Source organism: Hyalella azteca, unplaced genomic scaffold, assembly GCF_000764305.2.
Source record: "Hyalella azteca isolate HAZT.00-mixed unplaced genomic scaffold, Hazt_2.0.2 contig1645, whole genome shotgun sequence".
In the NCBI taxonomy this organism is placed as follows: Eukaryota; Metazoa; Arthropoda; class Malacostraca; order Amphipoda; family Hyalellidae; genus Hyalella; species Hyalella azteca.
The window spans coordinates 691,140-713,737 of NW_025931949.1; the positions used below are offsets into that span (position 1 = coordinate 691,140).

Sequence of the window (22,598 nt, forward strand, 5' to 3'; positions counted from 1 at the left end):
GTAGCTTTTTCTGACCTGGAACAGCCGTTATACGTACGTACTCTATTTGTTTGCCTCGCAGGCTGGGCTTTAATCCACGGAGAGCACCAGCCACATTTGAGCATCGGGATCGATAGCTACTCTTTCGGTGTCGGCCACTTCCGTATAGCACCCCTTCGGGGAGTGCCCGATAGCTGCCGCGCATTGCATGCGAAAAGTTAATATGATTTGAATCTCATTTAGGATACATTTCGATAAAGCAACAGATTAAATGTATATAGTCAATTTAAATTTAAGGAAATGAATGTTAGTATCCGAATTTGACATCATTTGAAAAAAAGGTCAAATGTGATTTCCTTCATAGTTGAAGTCAATTGAGTCAAGCAAGTAAGCACCTCGGCTTTATGTTTGACTTCGGTTATTGGAGTTCTTATGATTAATCTCTTAACATCCTTCAATAGGAAAGTTATTTAGTTTCGGATTGCTGTGCATGGAATGCTTGCTCATGACGAGGAAGTTCTCTGTCAGTTCGGTATCTCTCTTGGGCGTGAGTGCTGAACTTCTACTAATTATCGTTCGGTCTTCCGAACGAGAAGTTCATAAGTTGTCTCAGCAGTTGTGATTGTTACAAGCCCTATTAGTATTCGCTTGAAAATAGTATTTTACAAAAATTATTTCCCTTTAATTTGTGTATTGAAATATTCCTTCGTACGGGTCATGTTGTTTTATTCCACATTGGTGAGCCGAAAACTGGTATGATATTAAACACCGTCGCACGAAATCAAATTTGCTATTCAAACATCGATCGATTTTGGTTATTCGAAGCTTCCTTCAAATCGGATGCGCTGATCAAGGCTTCTTGTATGGTTTCCTGGACGAGGAAATATTTTAGTTGGGAAAATATTGTATTTGACTTCTGGCTCATTCCAAAAAAGATAAAAGCTTTTTGAACATACTGAAAGAAACACACGGACTTATAATTACCTTCAAGTAAACTTGTATAATGTTACCTTGAAATTTGCACTAAATATTTTAGCCTATCATTTTCCAAGGCCCATCCTATGAAATATAATTTTTAATATGAATTCTTTTGTACATATTACACCGTATTAAATAAACCAATGAAACCTCCATCTCTTCATCCGAAGTACAGGAACTGCTTCCTTGTCATTATATGCTATTTCTTGCAGTTTGTAGGACGTATTATTATTATTATTATTCCACGAAGAGATTGTCGTGGCGTCTCGTTCAGATCGAACTTCGAGGGCACGTTACAAGCGGTTAAAAAACACGTATAGTCAACAACAGTTTTTATCTGCACTGCTATGGAAGAAGAAACCTACAGCGTCCAGAAAGTTTATGTTTGATAGAAATTGCCAAAATGGGATGAAATTATTATTTTTTACACAATAAGCTAGATATTTGAATGCAGGATCTATAACCTTTCACATTTATTCAGATCGTTTCAAAGATAACATGGTGCTTCTGTTGAATAAAATAATGTAAACCTAAAATATGCGACCATTAAAAATATTGCTGCTTGCACCACATAATCATCTCGTGCGATGGTTGCTACAGATGGGAGGGATGCTTTAAATGATTGTAATAAAATACCAAGTCATTAATTATATTTATCTTTATAACTCAAACAATTCATAGCAAACTTGATTATATTGGCCAACCAGTATATGAAAAATTGAATAGATTTACCATTGAACTTGTTTATTACATTACATGAGTAAATTTTTGTTTGATTTAAAGAAATATAAAGTCAGAGCGTCATAAACTTCGTCGCTCAGCTTGACTCCTCTTATAGAATTGGCACAGCTCGCCGATGAACCGTGCAGCAATCGGTGCAAACTTCAAGTTATATGAAAAATCCCGGGCTACAATACGGTGGCGTTTTACTTATTTTGTTGTTCAAAGCCTTCAAAAAGATTCTCATTTTGTGGCCCTCTAAGAGCTCCTTTTACCATGGCTACCGAGGACCATTCAATTTGTAGTGAAGCGTTGTTCTTGCCAGAATTCTAACCAGAAAAAAATTCTTTCAGAACAAATTTTGACCTTCAGTCGCACTCCCGACGAATGGCTTTGCATTTGAATGTTGCTAGTACAACGATGTTTTTTTAAACTATCATGACATGACCGAGTTTTCCTACGAAACCTCGAGTGTGTTGAACTCGGATTGAAGAACGATTTAAATATTAACAAAATTTTATCCGTTCTAAGATCCCTTTAGCGTGATGAAACATGCTGCACCGATTTTAAGGGGTTAAAAGACTAGAAAATCCGAAATTTGCAATTAATCTTTGTTAAACTAATCGGAAATCATTATATTATCTGTACAACAATCCAGATTTTTTATGTAGAAACACTTCCAAAGCAGAGTGGCAGTAATAACCGTCGTCTTGGAAGGCCCTCTTATTTGACTGCCGCCAAGCCAGAGGAATTCATCTGAAGAAGGAAAGAGTTGAGGCTATTCTTGTGGCCACGTTTATTGACGTGGCCCTCCAGACAGACTGTCTGACTGACTTCCAGTCTGGTGAGCAGACTTGTGGCATAGTCTGCACTGCCAAGCTCGTTGACTTTATGACCTAATACAAAAAGTATGACTTGGATTAAATCTCGCCACGCTGTACATGTATGAGTCTCTAGGAGCGTTTGTACTTGAGTACAAAACTTAATGCTCTTGAATTGTATTGCAGCGCTGCAGTGTTATCGCCAACACTCGCATCACACAAATGAAAAACTCTTGAAAATGACTTAACGACGTGTGTTCTGCCATGTACTTGGCGATAACACATGGTTCTAATTATATTATTATTTTTATATTTTATTTAGCATTATTTTCGACTGAAAATAATGCTATTGTATTCGTTGACACTGCAGATTTATTTAAAATATATTTTTTTAAGGTTACGAAGTTATGGAATTGAACAAATAATAAGTTTTCGTTTATCACTCGAAACGTCCTGTCTCTCTCTTTGTTGTCTTTCAGTTTTTCCTAAAATAAAGTCACGTCTTGACAATGGAGGATTGTTTACCTTCTATTAACGTTAACGTCTTGCAGCTGATTAAATTCAATCTGAAGACCCAGTTTTGGTCTCCTAGAATTACAGCGTCGGAGATTCAAGATATCAGACCAGGATGGGTGGCTCACAGTTTCTTGGTGTCCAATTGAATTAACTGTCCTGACTTCGGCTTGGTCAATTCCAATAAAGCGAGCGGTTTCTCCTATACGGAGTCCGAGCACGTGACATGAAGCTTGTTCATCTACTGTAGAAACATGAAGGATTAAAGGGTAGTTCACAACAATTGAATTATTAAGTATAGTAATTAGTACAGTACAGTATAGTCTCTGACGCTTGTTATGAAGAGGGAACTACAGTTACTTGATAATTATATAAAACCTCGTTAAGGCTCTCGCACGTTTTTTACTTACAAATTTGAATCCCATTAGTATGTGACTGAGTAATTACTTCTCTTCTGAAAGCAGCATATCTTAATTTCTCTCAAACATTCATACGAGATTCTTGTGTGAACCTGTTTTTTTAGTCACCTTTCATGATCAAAGAAGACGGGAAATAAATTTGTAATGTTGGCCTCTTATGTATGTACAGTACTAACGTTGATAGGAAACTGTACCTTGCAACCTTTGTGGACATCGCTCGTCTCAGAGTTTAATAAGGACAATAGCGTCTCGCGTAGAGTATGATGGCTTTTAGGGTATTATATATCTATAATTTTCGCTAAACGATGATGCTCGTGTTTAAAATAACAAAAGGAAACCGTTGTATCAGCATTTTATCGTAATGAATACATTCGTAGAATTTGATTTTAAACAATTTTCATAACGGTTACAATATTAGAATTTAGCGTTTCTGTTCATTTTTGAAAAATTTATTTTATTTATATATGGCTAAATGTTATAAAAGATTTGTTACACTAATTAATGAGGCTCTGCTCAAGCTTGATTCGAAGCTCATTATTAATTGTTGACTCACTGGACTAAAATTCCAAACCAAAGTTTTAATTCATAGTTCTAGAGTCAGTCGTGCATTTTAGAAAAAAACCTTAACACTAGCGTTAGGTGTTAAAATATTGCTCGAATCAAAGCTCTCTTTTTGAAATTATTCAATGTTGTGAGCGCAGGTTATCAGATACAAAATTATACATAGAATATTGTTTAATTGAATGTTCAATGAAATATTACGTTATTTAAACCATGTTCTTGATTATGCCAATATATCAATCGATAACAGGCGTATTTCACCATTGCTGGTATGCGATCGATGCATTTATTGTTACCATGGCTGTGCGAATATTGGAAGTTGTAGCGTATCTCTGTCTTGAGCACAAGAAAAAACTCCTTTTAGCGCATGCAAATACAGCTTCTGACGCATGCCGACGTCAAAGACGGCATTGCGACACTTTGCCTGAAACACGGTACGATTATGCGAGGCACAGAAACGTCCTGAAATTATTCAATGTATTCAATTCAATTATTTAATGTATTCAATTCAATCGAATTTTCTTTAGGTATCTATCTAAGATTCCTAAAGAAAATAAGGTGAACATGTTAAATCTTCAGGACGACTTCGATCCATTTGATCGATATAATATTAGCTTGATTCATTTTTTTATCGTTGCGCATGTCATCAAATCTGGATTTAAATTCAGCCCAATTTGGGTTTAATTTTTTTTCACTTAATTCTATTCCAGGCTCACCAGTGAATATAGGGGGAAAATTTACATTTTCAGTCGTGCCTCTCCGGAAGAGGCACACAGGCCACCTGTTCCGTTTTAACCTTCGCGTGCTGCTGCCAGCGTTAGACCGAAAGCGCGATTTCCGACTTGGTATTTTTTCACGCTTTTTTGCCTGACGAGGCTTCAGTACACCTTTCTGTGTTGGCTCCGTGGGACGTGTCGCTCTCATTTATAAATGAAACGAAATATATTTTCTCGGAAATTTTTAGAGGAGAAAAGCTTGAACCTATGGAATCATTTTTGCGATAATTAAAAAAAATTCATTGTATGAGAAATTTCAAATTCTGAATTTATTGAATAGTTCCCTTATTTTACATTTGAACTTTGTAAGTTTGACCATTCCTGCCAAATTCAGTACACTTGCCAATTTATGTTCCTCGGGCCCAAATGCGCCATCGTTTTTTTTTTCCCTGACAGTAGCTAAGAAACGTGCTAATTTCTTGTTCCGTGAAACGCACATTAAATAAAATAGGTACTTCTTACCTTAGTATGCATCTCGCTTCATAATATGCTCATCACATCGTAATATGCTCATCACATCGTAATATGCTCATCAGATCGTAATATGCTCCTCACATCGTAATATGCTCCTCACGTCGTAATATGCTCCTCACGTCGTAATATGCTCCTCACATCGTAATATGCTCCTCACGTCGTAATATACTCCTCGCATCGTAATATGCTCCTCACATCGTAATATGCTCATCACATCGTAATATGCTCCTCACATCGTAATATGCTCCTCACATCGTAATATGCTCATCACATCGTAATATGCTCATCACATCGTAATATGCTCATCACATCGTAATATGCTCCTCACATCGTAATATGCTCCACGCATCGTAATATGCACCTCACTCCGTAGTTCCCAGAACCGGAATTCACAAACCTTACAATTCCGCCCTGTGCTGCATAACCACAGAAACTTTGGCCGCAGTTGCGCTTCTCTTTGTCCGATATGAGCACAACTTCGCGCCTGGTCCTGGAGGGCCTTCGTATCGCACAACGCGAGGGTCCTGAGATATTCTTACAATAACTTGAGCACCGATGCTGATTACTTGCGATTCAGTGCGAGGCATGCATGTATGATCATTGTTCGAAGTCAGGACTTGTATCACATGTTGTTGAAAATTCTAAACAAATGTAATCACGCTGGGCAATTTAATAGGACTATAAAATATAATACAAGTTTAATAAGTACCTGTAATTTTTTATGCAAATAAAATTTTTTTGTGAAAATTTTTTAACTCTTGATTTTCTTAGTACGATCTCAAATCTTAGAATGATTTCCATTTGTTTTACAATTATTAATTGCCAAAAAAGTGTAAAAAAATCATACAGAATTGTATCTTGATGACTTTTTTGATGCTCACAAACACCACAGAACTTCTATACCTGGACGTCTTCAAGGTATTTCGCATCCAGGTAAAATCGTCACCTGAAACCAAACCTTGCATTAAAGATTTGGGACTCGGTTTCAACTTCAGATTTCTAGCGATAGAATGATTCGTCTCAGCCGTAGAAACCTTTGCCATTGTTCTTCTCTTAGACATTTTCCGTTCCAGTAAAGCCAACTCAACTTCCAATTAAATTCCGGCGCCAACTTGAATTGTACCATCTGATATTTAATCCGAATTTATTGTATAATGTTGTGCAGGTAATTAATTTGTTAGGTTTTGCAGTTAAATTCTATGATCAAGATGGCTTCGGTGCTCATGTTCCTAAAGAATCCTATAATAACTCCTATACAATAAATAAGTGCCAAATACATCGTTGCCATCGAATGTCACGCGAAAGAAAAGGGAGAGAAAGTACTTTCTTCTTGACACCGCTTATCCCAGCCTCGTGTAGGCGACGCTTTTTTCTATTTCCTGCGAACCAAATATTTTTTTAAACCAAATGTGTTTTCTGTCCCTGCTGACTCTCCCCTGAGTGTTTTTCATGCCTAAGCTTCACGCCTTTACCTGACAAAAAATTACTTGGTTGTACAAATTTGTCTTTCCACGTGTCTTTGAAAAAAAGCTTTTATGGGATAGCAAAAACGTCGCCGGAAAAGTTCTGTGTTCGTCATTTCGTGCCTAGAAGTTGAGCGAGACAGACGCGAATTTTGATGTTGGCTCATTGAATGTGGCTTGTCGGGTGTTTAATTCATGAAATGATATAAAATTTATTAAATTGTCATCGGTGATGCAGTCAACCTGACCGTGTCTGAACCATTCCACTGATCGCGAATTTTTATGCATTCATTCCTGCGTGCCCGAGGCTCACTATCAAAATTTTTCGTAAGAGGTTGGTGGTTCTGAGATATGCCTAAAATTGTTGAGAACGCAGCTCGACATGATGTTTGTGTAATACCATAATTAGTAATTTTAAGGAAATACTTTAAGAAGAAAAGAAATAGTTAAGTCGTATTCGCAGATCGTTCTGTATCTGTAATGATGGCATTACTCCTAAACGGATGGTTGGCAGCACAAAGAAGTTATCTTGTGTCAAATCATTGCTTTGATAAGAAAAGAAAATTCTAAATATTCTCGTACGATGTTTAATAGGAGACGAGATGAGAGTGTTGTTTAGAATGTTATCTTCAAAATTTACTTAAATTATTAAATTGTCCTGTATGAAACAATCATGAACATCGATGCAAAGAGACAGCAATTTAATGTACAATTCAGTTAGATGCAATAATTGTTCTTTACACATTAATAACTATTAAAATCTCATAAAATTCCATCAAGCTAGAGATAAAGCTAATTTCTTTAAGTGTATGTGCATTTTCCGTAGATTTTTAGTTGGCCCAGTAACTTTTGTTCATTGTTAAAATCCGGCGTCGGGCGTGGCTCGGATTTGACCAAGTGCGTTTATTAGTTGGTCAGTGTTTTCGTTTGATGAAAATTATTTCCGTTTTACTTGCTCTTAATTTCATAACATTGGAAAAAGCGTCTCGGAGTTGTACTGTATTTTCAAAGAATCTTCCCCTGTTTTTTTCTGAGATTCAGTAGCTTGCGCGTGCACAAGCTAGCGTGCTTTTGTTGGTAAACATGCGAGCGATAAAGTACCAAGTAGGGATTATATGTGAAATTTTGGCTCTTCATCCCGATCCTTTAACAAATTTTAGACACATACAATAGACTTTACTTATGAGAAACACTTTCATTGCGATGCTTTGTTTACATGAACACGTGTGTATCCGCTTATAAATTTTCTATGGTCCAGTCGTATAAATCAACGCTTGGCAACAAGAATGGCGGGAAAGACGCACCCTAGGCTTGTCAATCAATAGCGTTGGCATGGAAACAAAGGCAACACAAGACCGAGGACTACATTTTCCACAATGCATGCTCTCAATTTTCTCTCACTCGCACTGAATGCGATTGTCAACTTTCTTTCAAAAATATTTGTTTATAACTTGTTTTTGAGAATCAAATTTTTTTAAATGAATGAAAGGAATAATTTATTCATATAGTTTAATTTTTCTTTCATTTTCATAAAAATTGTTTCATATTTTGCGATAGAACTCATTCCTATATAATTTTTGTAACCGGTTCACAATGATGGTGCCAAATATAATTTTTTTTAATATCAAGTGCTAGAGGCATGAGTTCTATTTGCTTACTTATGTGAAAAATAGTCTTCGTAAGTTCGTATTATTATTTGTAAGCAATTTTCTTACATTTGTAAATCAATAATTTCAGTCACGACTCCAAGAATTTTAAATAATTTCCTATTCAAAAGTTAGAATTTGTTCAAGTGTTGAAAATTATTGTGATACTAGCCGAAGGTATCTCTCTCATTCTCCGCCCAAGGGATCTCTCTCAATCTTCAATAATGCAGAGGCAAAAGACTTCGTTGGCTATAATCTTCCGTAACCCATGTTATTTCGGAAGGATCCCAAGGACCACGAGGTGTCGGTTTCTGGATTTTATTCTGATACAAACGAACCGAGGTGAAATCCCCTCTTCCAAACAGACAACATCAAAATTCTGCCTAATCCTAAATTTTATTCGACTTATTCCCGCAACGCTCCAACAGATCACACTTCTCTCTTAAATTTTACTCTAAATCTCAACTTTATTCAAGCCCAGCAGAAGTCTATCTTAGGAACTATGGTATGCGTTTGAGGTCCGAATGTGAAGGCGCAGATATTGCTTTCGTAGGAGCCCGGCGCACACCTTTAGTTCGCGTCCCCAAATACCTCGGCCGGGACACACCTTGCAGCGCGACGTATGGCGGGATTTGTCCCGAATGTCCCGCCTCTATCGGAGCCGAGACAAGGATGGATTTATTATGCGTGGCATGGCAGGCAGGAACCGTTGTTTACATCAGGTAGAGTTTTGCTTGTAGTTAACCAATTCGCTTGTTTTTTTTTTTGCTGTCAAAATTAATTTTCAATTTCAAGAACTTGTAGTACGAATATTGCGTATTATATTATATTGAAATACGAAAATATAATATATAAATATTGCGTATTGTGCCGATTGGTGTATTTTTTAATATAAATCGAATTGATGTTTCTTATTTGGCTTGACTTTCTTTCGGATAAAACCGATAATGGAATCTAATCACGAGTAAAAAATTATTAATGAAGTTTTAATTCCTACTCAATTCCGTATTTTATCTATTTCTTTGTTTTTTCGTTTATGGCTCGTGTCAGCTCCCAAAGTTGAAATCTCTTTAATCTCTTAGCCCTCTCTAGTCCCCTTCCTTGCGAGGGCTGACGCCTCTTTGGTAGCTCCCTCTTCAACCATTATCATATTTCTTCACGCTGTGTTTAGGCAACCACACTTTGGGCTTAACACTTAGTGTCTGGAACCCCCCTGAAAATGAAAGCTAAAGTCTTGTGTGGACCGGGTTGTGCTGGGATATTGTTTTGCAATAAGCTCGCAAATGGTCGGCGATGGAAATGTTTGGAGCACTTGGATGATGGGCGATTCGGGCGCAAGGATATTCTCTGGCAGTGAAAAAGATCGGCTTCATTTGATCTTGAAGCTTCCATCGAATTTTCTAGGTGGCCACACCTAGGCGATTGAAATGGTTACCTTGCGATACCGCATGACGATTTAGTGTGACGATAAAGAAGAATCCAACTTTTAACATTACCTGTGCCTTTTGTTAAATTTTGCCTTTTGTATGCTTACATTGCAGGTAAAACATAGTTTTTTAGTTGAAAAATAAGACGCAATGGAAATATTTTGATCCAAAAGATAACTGGACATTTCTGTCGCTCCCTTTCGCATTGTATCAATAGCAAAAGTAAATTGGAGTAATTGAAGAAAAAAATAGTTGTCCTCTAAGTGAAGGCAAAATGGCTTTACGTTCACATTTCATCTTGTTTGGCGTGATGCAAAGCACTTTTGCGCTGCTAACAACCAATTCGAGACTCCCTAAAAGACGGCAAACAGGGTTGTTGTTACTTAGAGCTCTCCTCAACGTCCTAAAATGCGTCGTCAGGGCACAAGAGCCAATGTCGACGCTGACGTTAAGACTTTACGTGTTTTAATGTTGTATAAAGCACATCTGGCGCTAATTAAAAATCATTTGAATTTGCAATTTCCAGAAATATTGGCCATTCAAAAAATTAACGTCTATTGCAAACATATGAGATAAAACAACTATTTCTTCCTGCTGGTCACATTTAGTTTCGGAACATATATTTTACACCAGTTGATACAACTCGCGACATAAAATTGTTCGCTATGCATAGAATTCTTATTGGACTCCTGAATATATTGACGGTTTCTATAGTATCAGAAAGGCCTGAACCGGCCATAGCCACAACACTGGGCAAGGTTGCCGTTGCATTCATCAGCTTACTTTTACTACGTAGTTCGAAACACTGGCTAACAGAGATTGTTCCTTTATAGGGGCTCGACTCTCTAGTCACAATATTACTCTGTAAATTTATTGAATGTATGAAAAGTTGCCATTGTGGTGCATGTATAGACATTGTAGACATTCTGTCCTTCAGTTTTCGTGGCTTTTCTTATTTCCTCGTTAAAACCTTATAGCTCGAGCAGCGCTCGCGTGCTCTTCTCCATAAGGCGTTAACGCACAGCAGGGAAGGCGACCTAGACTGATACGAGCCATTCAATTTCCATGCTCCCTACGGTTATTTAGGAGTAGACGAAGATTCCAAAAGCAATCAGAATTCACTCAATGTCCCAATCAATTAAATTGTACGTACTCGTAACATTGCGTTCAGCAGCATTAATAGAAAATAAACCTTATTGTGTGCGATTTCCAGATCGCTCGCTGATCGGAAAAGTATAGTGATAAATAAGTACGCAATTCGTTATGAACATTCAATGTCTTCCTTCGATTACGCAGTATTAAGAGGCCTAAACGATTATTTCTCTTAAATTCCGCATTGTTTTCGAATGAAATCTAATGCCTTGAAGTAGCCGTGTGACTCACCGTTGGACATGTGGTATTCCGAGGCGGTGAATTATTCCGATCAATTCAAGATGCTAATTGAGGAATCTTTTATTGAGAAATTCAGCCATGGCTAACCGTATCCTATTCATACTTTGCGAGATATTCATAATTACTTCAGCTCAAAGCTGTTGCTTCTGCGCGTCGTCATCAATCTTTGTTCCCTCACTTGTTAAACGGCAGGGCAGGTTTTTTTTATTACTGCGGCACAGCAATTAGCAGCCATTAGCAGCCCCATGGGTCCCTAAATACATGTAATTTTTCCGCTCTATGAGGCTCTTTTGCATGCGAGACCACAACATCAGCCCTGCATCCTAATGCGAAATTTCATTCAATCGACAGCATGAACGTTTTAATTCATGTTCAGTCTAATTTAATAGTCAATGTCATTACAAATATTTAGCTCACACTTTGATAGCCAATTAAACGAGACTTGTAGTCGATGAAATAGGAAAGACATTTAAATGATAGAAAATGAACCAGATTCTTGGCGATCGAAAAATTTCCCACTCTGTTTTTTTTTGTGCACAATATGAAAATAAATTCTGATTCAGGTTGCGACCTTCATGAATCAATATCGAACGATAAATATTCGTGGCGGCTTAAGCAATAAGAACGTTTAAGATAGATACTAATTTTTCTTTCTGTTGCGATCGGAAGATTAACAAAAGCGTAGCCAACACGCAGCGATCGTTGCCGACAGACACAATTTGAACAATGATCCTGTCGTAAATATTGCGGGTTTGCAATATTCCAGCAGGTTCGGTAGAACGCTGATCTTTACGGTTAAGCCAATATTCGTTCATATTTCACTGCACGAGTACAAGTTCTCCTTTCAAAGAATCTTCTACGGACAGCCCCACATGCCATAATGTTCCCAGAAGTGTCTCTCCTTTGTTACTTCCCTCCGACTTGTGCGTGGCTAAGATTGTAGCTCGATAACGTGATATAGAAGCCTTAACATAATGAGTAAATTTTCTTCAAATATGAGGATCTTGCGAAGTTACCATCAGAGTCGATCATCCCATCATTCTCGTGTATGAATGTTCTTCGTATTTGTTATTTATGTGAATGTACTGTATGTCTATGTATATATGTGCTAACGTGTATGCGTGTTCTGTGATTTTTGTGTTTATGTTCATGTATGTCTGTGTGTTTCTGTGTTCACCCTAGTGAATATCTGTTATAGATGTTATGATATTTGTTTAAAGTTTCCCATTAACTTAATAAAGTTTCCCGTTTGTCAAGTTAATAATATAAAATCACCATTCATTTGATTCTGATGATTTTTTATTTCACGGGCTAAATTTTTATTGCAGGCCATTTTTTCTTTCTGTTTTTATTTTTTTTGGGTTCTGTGACACCATGAGTGCTGAGTCTTAGTGCGCGAGTTCCTATACGATGAGACCACTGCGAGAGAAAAGAAAATGAGGTGAAATTATTTACAAGCTTACAGTAAAAGAGAAGGTGGCAAAAGCAAGACCTGCAAATGGAGAAATCTGGCGAAGCAAAGGGCCCGAATGCTGGTCTTCAACCTGGACCGAGGCAGATGGGGCGCTGGAATCCAGACCAGTGGCAGCCTGCCCAGGGCACCGGCCCCAGCACCTTCCTGGGCAGCTATCAGCGGGCACGGATCGAGGGTCGCCGAGGACGCACTTACTGGGAATGGAAGGCCGCCGAAATGTTGAAGGCAGCATCAGGAGAAGAAGGAGACGACGAGAGGACGAGTCTGGAAAGCGGATCTTTGACTGAAAGACAAGGCACGCAAGACCAGAAGACGCTGATGACTGCTACAACGCAGACTGAAGATACAGGAAAACATTTTCTACCTCACGTTGGTGAGAGGAATATTCATCATGCCAGGGAGGGTCGTAAAGAGGCTGCAGATTCAGTGGCCAGAGATGCAGCATCGAGGGGGGCGAGCGACGCGGCAAACGAGGGTGGCCTTTACTCCGGTGGTCCCGCCAGTCAAGATCGAACCGTTGCTGCAGCTGGAGGGGTGCGCGTGCTGCCGCCGTTCGCTCCACCGCAGTCATATAATGAACTTAGTCTGAGGCTTCCGCTTCGACCATTAGTTCATGAACAGAATCAAGTAGCTGAGCAACAATTATACTTGCAGTCGAGTGTCTGTGATGCCAGTGTAGGTGGTGGTCAGCGCATTGCCAAGGTCAAAGTTACGTCTTACGTTCAGCCTAAATACAATACTCCGCCGACCTCAGTGTTGCCGTCTGCGCCAACGAAGGATGAAATTTACAATGAACCTTTGAATTCTCGCGATCTTAGATCTCAGCCCATAGGCGAGGAATCAGAGACGCCATATGATTTAAAAGAGCCTCCTGCTTGGACTCGTCAAGATTCTTCTTCTCCTAGTCTTTCCGGTATCTTAAAACGACCTTCGAAACAGAAAAGTGAAGAGGGGAAACCTCAGAGTTCTCCAAAAATAAAATTTAAAAACGAAGTGGAGGAAAATGATAGCAGGGAAAAATTTGATTTAGGGGAAAAGCCGCCCATACCAGGGAAAAGTAGCACAAGTAGTTCATCTAATGCGTCTCCAAACGTTTCTAACTTGAATCAGCATCAGTTAACAGAACACGTATTCAGTAAAAGTCGTGACACCAAAACCAGTCCGTTCTCTGGCCAGGGAGTCTTCAGAAATCAGAGTTCGTTTGGAGCTCCTTCACAGCATACCAGCTTCCCGAGAACGTCAAGTGACGCCGTCGTACGTCGCCCAAAGGACAGTACACGTTCCCGACGCGGTGTTGAACGAGAAAGCGGAGCACTTGTTTGGGTTTGCCAGCCAGGCGGAGGGGCAAAGCTCGACTGGGTACCGACACCAAACCTGTCAACTTTAAGGAGCCAGGCTCAAACGCCAGGTGCTCTCATTACGCGCCAGGGTAGCTACGTAGATAGGGGCATCCGCCCCCCAGACGAAGGGGGCGGTAGACATAGCATTGAGCGCATGCAGTCGTCAAGAATATCAGGCAGCGTGGCGTCCGGACCTGCGACCACATGTTCCCCACCTATCCTCAAACACACCCAAAGTGGCGAGTCAAAAAACGTGCATAGATCTGCCCCAGGCAATGCCAGACCTGAGGGCAGATCTAAATCTGGCGAGGCCGATGACTGCGTTGTTGCCGTTCCAGGCAAGGCGTCTGGACAGATAGTGAGAATAAGAGTGAGGCCGGAGGTTCACGCTTACTTGGCGGGACTTCCTGTGACGTCTTCGCCTGACTTGGGCGAGAGACGTGACAGCGTCCGTAGTCTTCACAGTACTCACAGCAGCTCGGCCTCGGCCCTAACTGGCTGTTCGGAAAGTGGAGGAGAAGGATCTGCAGGATACCATGAGCAGGAATACGCTGCCGTCGTCGACGAGTACACGCTCCTGCAGAAGGCGGTCGTAGACCACGATCCTGAGGCCCTGAGGCTACTTTCGGCCGCAGAAGCAGCATTGGATCCTGGTCACAGAGTCATCATTGCTGCAGGTCAGTGTCAGCTGATTGATGCTGCATGTAGGTACCGACTTATCACTCGGTGTCTCATCTTCTATAGTTTTGTTATCTTCCTTACGCTTTAGATTCGTACTCTTTTAACTCCGCTTATTTTTTTCCATCAGTGGCTGCTAACCCTTGAACATTCGTACCTTGAAATTCAATCGCAATTCACCGTTTAAAATTTGAATTGATAGAGCTGGTGGTGCAGCTGAGAGTCAATGTCACCTATTAATCCGAATTTTCAGTTTTTTAGATAGTTCGCATAATTTTATTTGTTGATTTCTCCCTAATTGGACGTCATTAAAAGTTTCCATTGTAGTATTAACTGTTTTGTCTCTTGCACTTTCTATTTTGTATCGACTTTCCTAGCGCATATAATCATTTCCAGCATTTTTCACCGGTAAAATTCGCCTCCCACAATTTATGGATTATGGATAAAAGTGCGAACTTATAACGCCAATCGGTGCTTCCTTAACTTTGGTTGTTTTACGCAATTATTTATTCCAGGCACATAGGCACATACATGCATCATTTTTGCTGCAGTTAAAGTTCCCCCAATACAGCCGTTCGAGGCTATTTTATTCCACGTGCAAAATTGCGAGGAGCGCTACCTGGCGGTGCCGCCGACGATATTAAAGGCAAACTGTCGCTTCCGCAGCTGGAAGTTTCAAGCCTTAATTAAAAGGCTTGTAACTAAGAACTAAGTTATTGTTCCTGTATTCTATTTAAATATACGAAATGTGTTTATATGACGTAAATAACACCCAATTTTGCACAGAAATTGCTTGCAGATCACACCAAAGGGTCTTTATAAGAATGTGTTTAACAAATTCTGGTACGTTACCTGAATTCGTGCGAGTGCCTGAATTATATTTTATTTTCAAATCTAATTTTTTCCGATACAAATGCTTACTAGAATGCTTTTTCCGATACGAATATTTGAAGCTAAAGCCTTATTCGGAGAAATTATTATAACGGTACCACGCACTATCTGCTCTCATAAACCGTATCCCAAGCTGTTTCAACTTATGCGAGATTATTCAACCGAATCTTCTAATATAGCACTACAACTTGCGTAACTCAGTTCATCCCAATATCATTAGCGTTTTCCTACTTAATAGGACTTAATAGGCTAATTAACTCGTTTAAAATATTTTCCTCCGTTAACTGGTAGCTTGGCAGCTCATTAGCATCTCTAGGCTAAAATCTAAATAGATCGTCTTAGCTACTAGTGGCGTTGCGCTAACAAGCTATAATTAAAGCCATATCTATAGTTTATGAGAACTGCTCCCTGGAGCACAATTTCTATTCATTAAAGTTGTTAGCACGCATTCCCCTGAAGATTTTGATTTTTTCTTGGAATCTGATGATTTTTTTCTTGAATTTTTAGGCTTTTTGACTTGTTCAATGTTCTTGATATTTGATTATCATTAATTTTAACGGCCTTAACAACTAAATTACACAAATTGAAATGACCAAAATTTAGACTATTTTTCTTTTATATATTTTCTTTCATCAGAGCAATTGCTGGACTAATTTCCTCTGCTTGGGGAGGACAATCAATGTCATGTTACGCAAATGCAATCATTATAAGTACTTCTACGAAGCTAAATTATAACTTTCATTATTATGTATTTGAATGCCATGAGAGAAACTTGAACCTTTTTCGTGACTGAGAAAAATTAGCTCGAGCTCTTAAGTATTTAATCAAATTATGTTAGACTGGATGAGGCGGTTTCTGAAATTGTGGAGAAAATGTGATTTTTCAAATGATTGACTCGCAATTTTATTGAGAATAAAATGACTTTAATATGCGTCAATAAGCGAAAAAGTCGTTCTCATACATGGCATACACCCGAATGATTCCTCTATGATAAATGCTGTCACGGCTGTATTGGATCAATGGTGGACGTTGGTTACATGGATAGTCTGCATATTCTTAACTTATCACGAAAAATATTCGTTTATTCTACGCTGTGTACGACGTTTGCGCTGTTTGCTCGACGCGTTGGAGGCGTTGTCAGACGTCTCTTTAACTGCCCATTGCGCGCCTGCGTAAACTCGTTATTTGACGTCGGGTCGGCCTCAAGGATACCTGAGAAACAACGATATATACTTTTTTAGTATTCTTTAGGCAATTATGTCTATGTAGTGGATCCGCCAACGCAACCAACATTCCAAACATCGCTCTAACGTCTCTTGTGAAAACTAATTACATTCTGTTTTGTGTCGTATTTTACGTGTAAGATACTGACGGTGTTCGATTGAGTCTCGCGATTTATTAGAGCTTTTGTAGAAGGGATGCAAGAACGTTGCACTTCTAAGCCTGGATTGCGTGATGGAGGACGGACAGGGAGTGGCGGTTAAAGTGTAAAGTTTTTGCAGCTTGAATGCTGGGCTTGGCTCAGGAAGATAATTTTTATTTCGATCTTTGTCAAGATTAAAAAAAAGCCTTCAATCATTGGAAGTTCGCAAAAATCACTGTCAAATGATTGTGATTTAGAAGATCAACTATTCAACACGAATTTTCGTCTGGAGATCGTGAAATGTAGTAATTTTTAGACAAACAATGGAGTTTTATGATACATCGTAAAATAATTATCTAGTCAAGTTTTACCGGTGTGGGAACCGTTAGAGCGTATTTTTTTTATCATGTAAGTGGTGCTGATATTTTTTATGTAGATGTCTTTCTTGTGATAACAGCGATTTTCTTAAAAATTTCTATTATTATTCGTCGCAGATCTTTTATATGCAGATCTTTGCAAGTTAAATGCCCTTGCTTAAAACGATGCGAAAAGTATTTATTGTACAACCAACCTTTTTTAAGCTGCAACGGGTATTATGCGCACTTAATCTTTCTTAATTGTATCGATGCAAAATTGATGATGAAGGGCTCTGATCACGCTTGATTATGATGCCACACGTCTGCTTAGACTGAGAACCGTTCATGCAGACGGTACCCTAAACATAGCCGTGACCTAACGTGCCTGCAAGCAACAACTTCTGTCGTCTGTCCGTTCTGTGCTTCTCGTTAGACAAGAACAGCTGAGCGATTTAAATTAACTGCAACTTGCATTAGGAACAGACTGCTGTTCCTAATGCAAGTTGCAGTTAATTTTGACGGCTTCCATTTAGCATTTTTTGGAAGTTGAGGAATTTTTCTTTCTATTTTAGTGTACTGGCCTCTTTTCAAGTTCTAACGGCTAGCGGTTTATTATAATTACGTTATGATCCAATTGATCATGGCGTGTGAATATTGATTTTCTCATTTAAGAACCACCCTAAAATCAATACTATTCTATTTTTGGTGGTCTGAAAAGAGACTACACAATGTATGGAGTAACCTCAATACATTGCGCCGGAAATTTAATATCATTCCATTAATGTTGCTTGAACTTTGGCGAGCCCTGAGAAGAGGCTACCCATTTACAGTATTGGATCGTCACCTATAAGGGCCTGCTCGATCGTTATGACTTGCATGGTTGCTGCTCAGCCTTATTGCCTGGGGAAGCGACACTAAAGAGGAAGCACATCTTCGAGTTTTATCATGGAAGCTTACCAGTAAGAATAACGTATGCGTAGAGTAGGTTATGGATGTTGCCGCAATATGTATTTACTTATGCCTTGGTTATCCCTTGAAGATGGAGAATGAAAAATTAAGATGAAAACTATAAATGTTCATAGATTGAATGCTTGAAACTCGTTTGATGTGCTCACAGATTCGCTGGATTACATTTGAATCGGCGCGTTAATCGCATTATGAAATAAAACGTTCGAGGCAAAATACCTGAACGAAAGGAATGATAGAAAGACGTTACTTGTTATCGCGGATATCAGATATGAATTCGCCTAATGATTTTTCCTATCGTAAAAAATCGTTTTTTCTTCATTTTAACATGCTTTATTTTTTAATAAATTGAATTTCTCCAGGTACAACTTAGTCATACTTTTTTAATAGCCCAATCAAATTTTTTTAACTGCTCTGGTGACAGATTTCATGTAATTATAGTTAGCAAGATTCAGTTGATGGCATGAATCCTGAAGGATTCCTGCTTTATACTGACTCCGCATGTTTAACTGTGCAAACAGCTTTTTTAAATAGATTCTCTAAACGATAATCTATTCTCTCTTTAAAATAGATTCTCGGCTGAAACGATTCTCTCTCAGAAATTGGTTTTGTCGATAATTCAACCAGGCTTAATTAAGCCAAGACCGGACAAGTTGAAATTTCAACTCGTGAAAAGAAAGAAAATTTATGACATGAGGATTCGTGCTTAGGTGCCTCATCACGTACAGCTGCATCAAAATTATGATAAACTACAAAAGAAGACGCTAGAAGCTTGGTTTTATCCTTGTTGTTCAAAAAACGGAACGCGACTAGCGATGGATTGCTTTGACGGTTGGTGCAGGGGCTGGGTGTGTTTTAATTTTGAAATGTCTCCGTATTTGATCGTACTAGTGTTTCTCCGTAACTTGATTTTTTCTTACCCAGATCGTTTGATTTAAACCTTGTCGGTAGCATGATCAGGCTGCGTATTGTCACGAAACACGTAGTTGTTTTCAAGATTTATTAATATTTACAGTGTTATTCTTCCTGCAGCAATTTCTGGAAAAATTTCTATTAAGAACAGGAAGCATCGAAGCTAGTCACAGTTGCAACCATAACAAATTATTGTGTTATTGTTGTGATTATTGGTCGCTATCGACCAATAATCACGCATTCCAAACTTTCAAATATCACGACACATGTAAACGATTGCTGAATTCGTCTGTGTATCATTAGTTAAAGTACTTAAAAGAAAGTTGTTATCCAATTTACTTGATACACAAAATTAAGTCTAAGCAATCGCCCGAATCCCGAATTTGTCATTGGAATTAGCTTTGGCTTTCACTTTTCAATAGCTTGCTGATTAGCTGAGTTTGCATTTTTGTCCTTTGAATGCATGGTTGCTCAGTGCGCTGCATTGTGCGTATTTGCACCAGACGCTCGCTGATCGATGTCATCGTTGCCTTCGTGACCCAAATGATCATTGACCACGTGCGCCTTAGATGGCAGTTTGCCCATATAGATTTTTAGTTGGAGGCTACCACCGGAAGTATGATTTTACGCCTTGCTTCCGTTGGCGCCAGTTGACTGAAAAAAAAAACAGAAGTTCACTTGAGCGTTTACTCTCGTGAATGTATTTTTAAAGCACCTGTTGTGAAGGTATTTTTGATTATGTATATTATATCACATTTTTAGCTCTAGCTATCGCACTGTGACAGAAAACAATTGTCAGGTCCCGAGTGCATACAACATTCTTAACTGAACTATAGTGAACGACTTATATTTTGTAAGTTGAAGTTATAAGAAATGTAGGGAAATATGAAATAGGAACAAAATTACGAGAACTCATAGTACGTTTGTACACTATAGATGTTACTCACATTGTTCGTAATATGAGACTGTTGAGCAGAGCACGGACCGTAGATATAGGCTTGACGGAAGTCTCAGCGTATTGTTGTTTGAAATGAACTGATTGATGATTTGAGTTACGTATTCCGAAGAATTGGTCAATATTGCGATTCTGTAATTTGTTACTCAAATCTACATAAGCAATCGAATCTGTACGTTACGGACGGATAATTCAATATGTGACGTTGTTGGTCAACTCTCACTGGATAATGTTAAATGTCTCAAATCATATTTTTTCTTGTGCTTAGAGAAATATGATTTGTTATTGCGGTCGAGTTGTTTCGCTTGCACTTCGCACAAACGTTACGTTGAAATGGCTTTGCAGAAAATAAAGCGCGATGATATGAAAAATATGAACATCTTTTTAATCAGACATGTAAAATTCAAACATAACAACCTGAAATTACTTTCTTATAGATTCTCGTGCCGACTACATAGCAATTAAAAACGTCGCGCACGATATCTTGTGAAAACCCGTACGAAGGCTTTTCCTTTTCTAAAATAGTCTAAACGGAAATTCCACCGCTTTCGGTGAACAGTAAACTGAATAAACGGAGTCTTATTCCGCGACCTAGTGGAGGGAATCTTTGATGAAGCACCCGGCCGTTAAAGTGCAGCCCGTGTGTTTGAGTTTTGTCGGACATGGCAATATAAAAAGTAACTTTGAAAGTTTTTGTGGTGTAAACAATTTTATCAGGATGAAGAACAATAAATGTAAATTGCTGCCATGGCTACATTGAATGAGGCGAATAAACAAGCAAACTGTAACGAGTGTCGGGGAAAAGCAGCGCTTCAACGTTTCAAAACTGCATCTCCATGCGGCCGCAGTGGCCGCTGATTCTGGCTGGAACATGACAGGTGTAATTTCATTGCGCACAAAGTGCTAAAATCTCCTTAGAAGTTTTTCTAATATGAAGAGCCTGTTTCTCCCATCTAGAGTAGACTAGAATAGAAGTATTTCATGAAGGTCTCTGGTACCGGAAATTTTTATTCGAGCTCCTTCTAGGGACCCAGACCGCTGTTCAGAAAGAGTGTGTTGCCGTGCGTAGTGTATGCTAATTTCATGTATTGGGACACTCCGCCGGACCAACATCGATAAATTTTATGGAAATTGTGAACGCCCAGGCCAGTTTTAGACTTAGGCTTGAAAAAGCAAAAAATTGCAATGGAATTCTGGAGTCTTACTATGTAAAATGCTCGGCACTGAGTTTAATTAGCATTTGAGTATTTTCTCTCAGTAACATTGCTCTTGAAATTAGAATTATTAGCTGAAATTTATCTTATTAAATTTAGTGTTTCGATTTCTTTGACAATTGTATCGATAACACTAACACTTCTGGCGTTAAAGGGACTGTGTCGCTCTCAGGAAGAGAGATGCGCTAAACATTAAAGTTGAACTCCATCGCCTTGAAACTTCTGAGTAGTAGTCAAATTCAGGCGTTGGAGCATTGTGTTGTGCGCATATCAAAGCAGCAATTGCAATTTCGGGGATTTTTATGGGTGACACGAATCCATAATCATCAACTAGTCGTGAAAATGCCCGATCACCGAGAATTTTATCGATCCAAAACTCGACTTTCCATAACGTACAGTACGTAATACCTGGTCTTCCTGAGGTTAACTGAAGTGATGGGTTAGCCTACTGAAGCACAGCGCGCTTTTACTGAAGCCACGGCTGAGAGCCACTGACTAAGAGGACGTCCTTATTTACGAGTGAGTGGATGGCGGGCCGGAGACTTCCGCTCCTCTGGAAACTGGTCATGTTCCTTAAAATCTTCTACGTGCCGAGCCAAGTAGCAGTGAAAATAAGAAACCAAGTATTGCATGAATAAAAATCTGGATACAATGATAGAATTGATTATCATTACTATTCAATCCATTTAAATATAATATTATTCATCAATCGCTATAAATTTCATTTGAAATTTTGGTAATTGCCGAATTTTTTATATATTTGTCGGATTTTTTCAGAATTTTCAAAGATAACTTCCTTTTTGAATATAGCACCCGAATCACGTTGCAACGTTCACTCTTTAGAGAGCTCACTGCTAAGTGGGTCAATGGTGGCGTATTGCTCTCTTTGAGTCGCCAGAAGTGCAGCTTTTCTCTCTAGTAGACGACCGCGGCAGCCGACGCGGCGACGGCCTTCCAGACTTGTTGACTCTCCGGCTCCACGGAAAATTGTCAATTCGCTCGCCGTCATTGTTTTCCATTCCCTTTTCTCAACTTCTAGATCTGAAGAGTTGAAAATTAATTAAAGGTGCACAAATGATGCATTAATATTTGAGCAAACTCTAATAGTATTGCTCTCGATTCAATGATATCTAATTTTCGCTCAATTGTACTCGGAATAATTCCATATAATAATAATTCCATATTTGCCTTGACTTCCATTAGCTTGTGTCTAGTCCAAATGCTTATCGCCGCCTTCCATGTGACAGGCAGTTTACGACCCTGCACTTGCTTTAGCATTA

The 22,598-nt window shown here is 38.9% G+C and overlaps 1 protein-coding gene across 8 annotated transcripts in view; it reads left to right on the plus strand.

Moving 5' to 3' along the window:
* Positions 1-22,598, plus strand: part of LOC108669458 (proton channel OtopLc) — a 121,074-nt gene that overhangs the window by 21,054 nt on the left and 77,422 nt on the right. For 3 of the 8 annotated variants that reach the window (XM_047883410.1, XM_047883416.1, XM_047883421.1), the window contains exon 1: positions 12,509-14,660. The exons of 2 other annotated variants lie outside the window; for them this stretch is intronic. In XM_047883410.1, the coding sequence (XP_047739366.1) occupies positions 12,668-14,660 (1,993 nt within the window). In that variant the 5' untranslated portion in view covers positions 12,509-12,667. Of the gene's footprint in view, positions 1-12,507; positions 14,661-22,598 lie in introns of those variants that run through there. 3 more of the 8 variants (XM_018156788.2, XM_047883424.1, XM_047883429.1) reach the window with 2 other exon arrangements.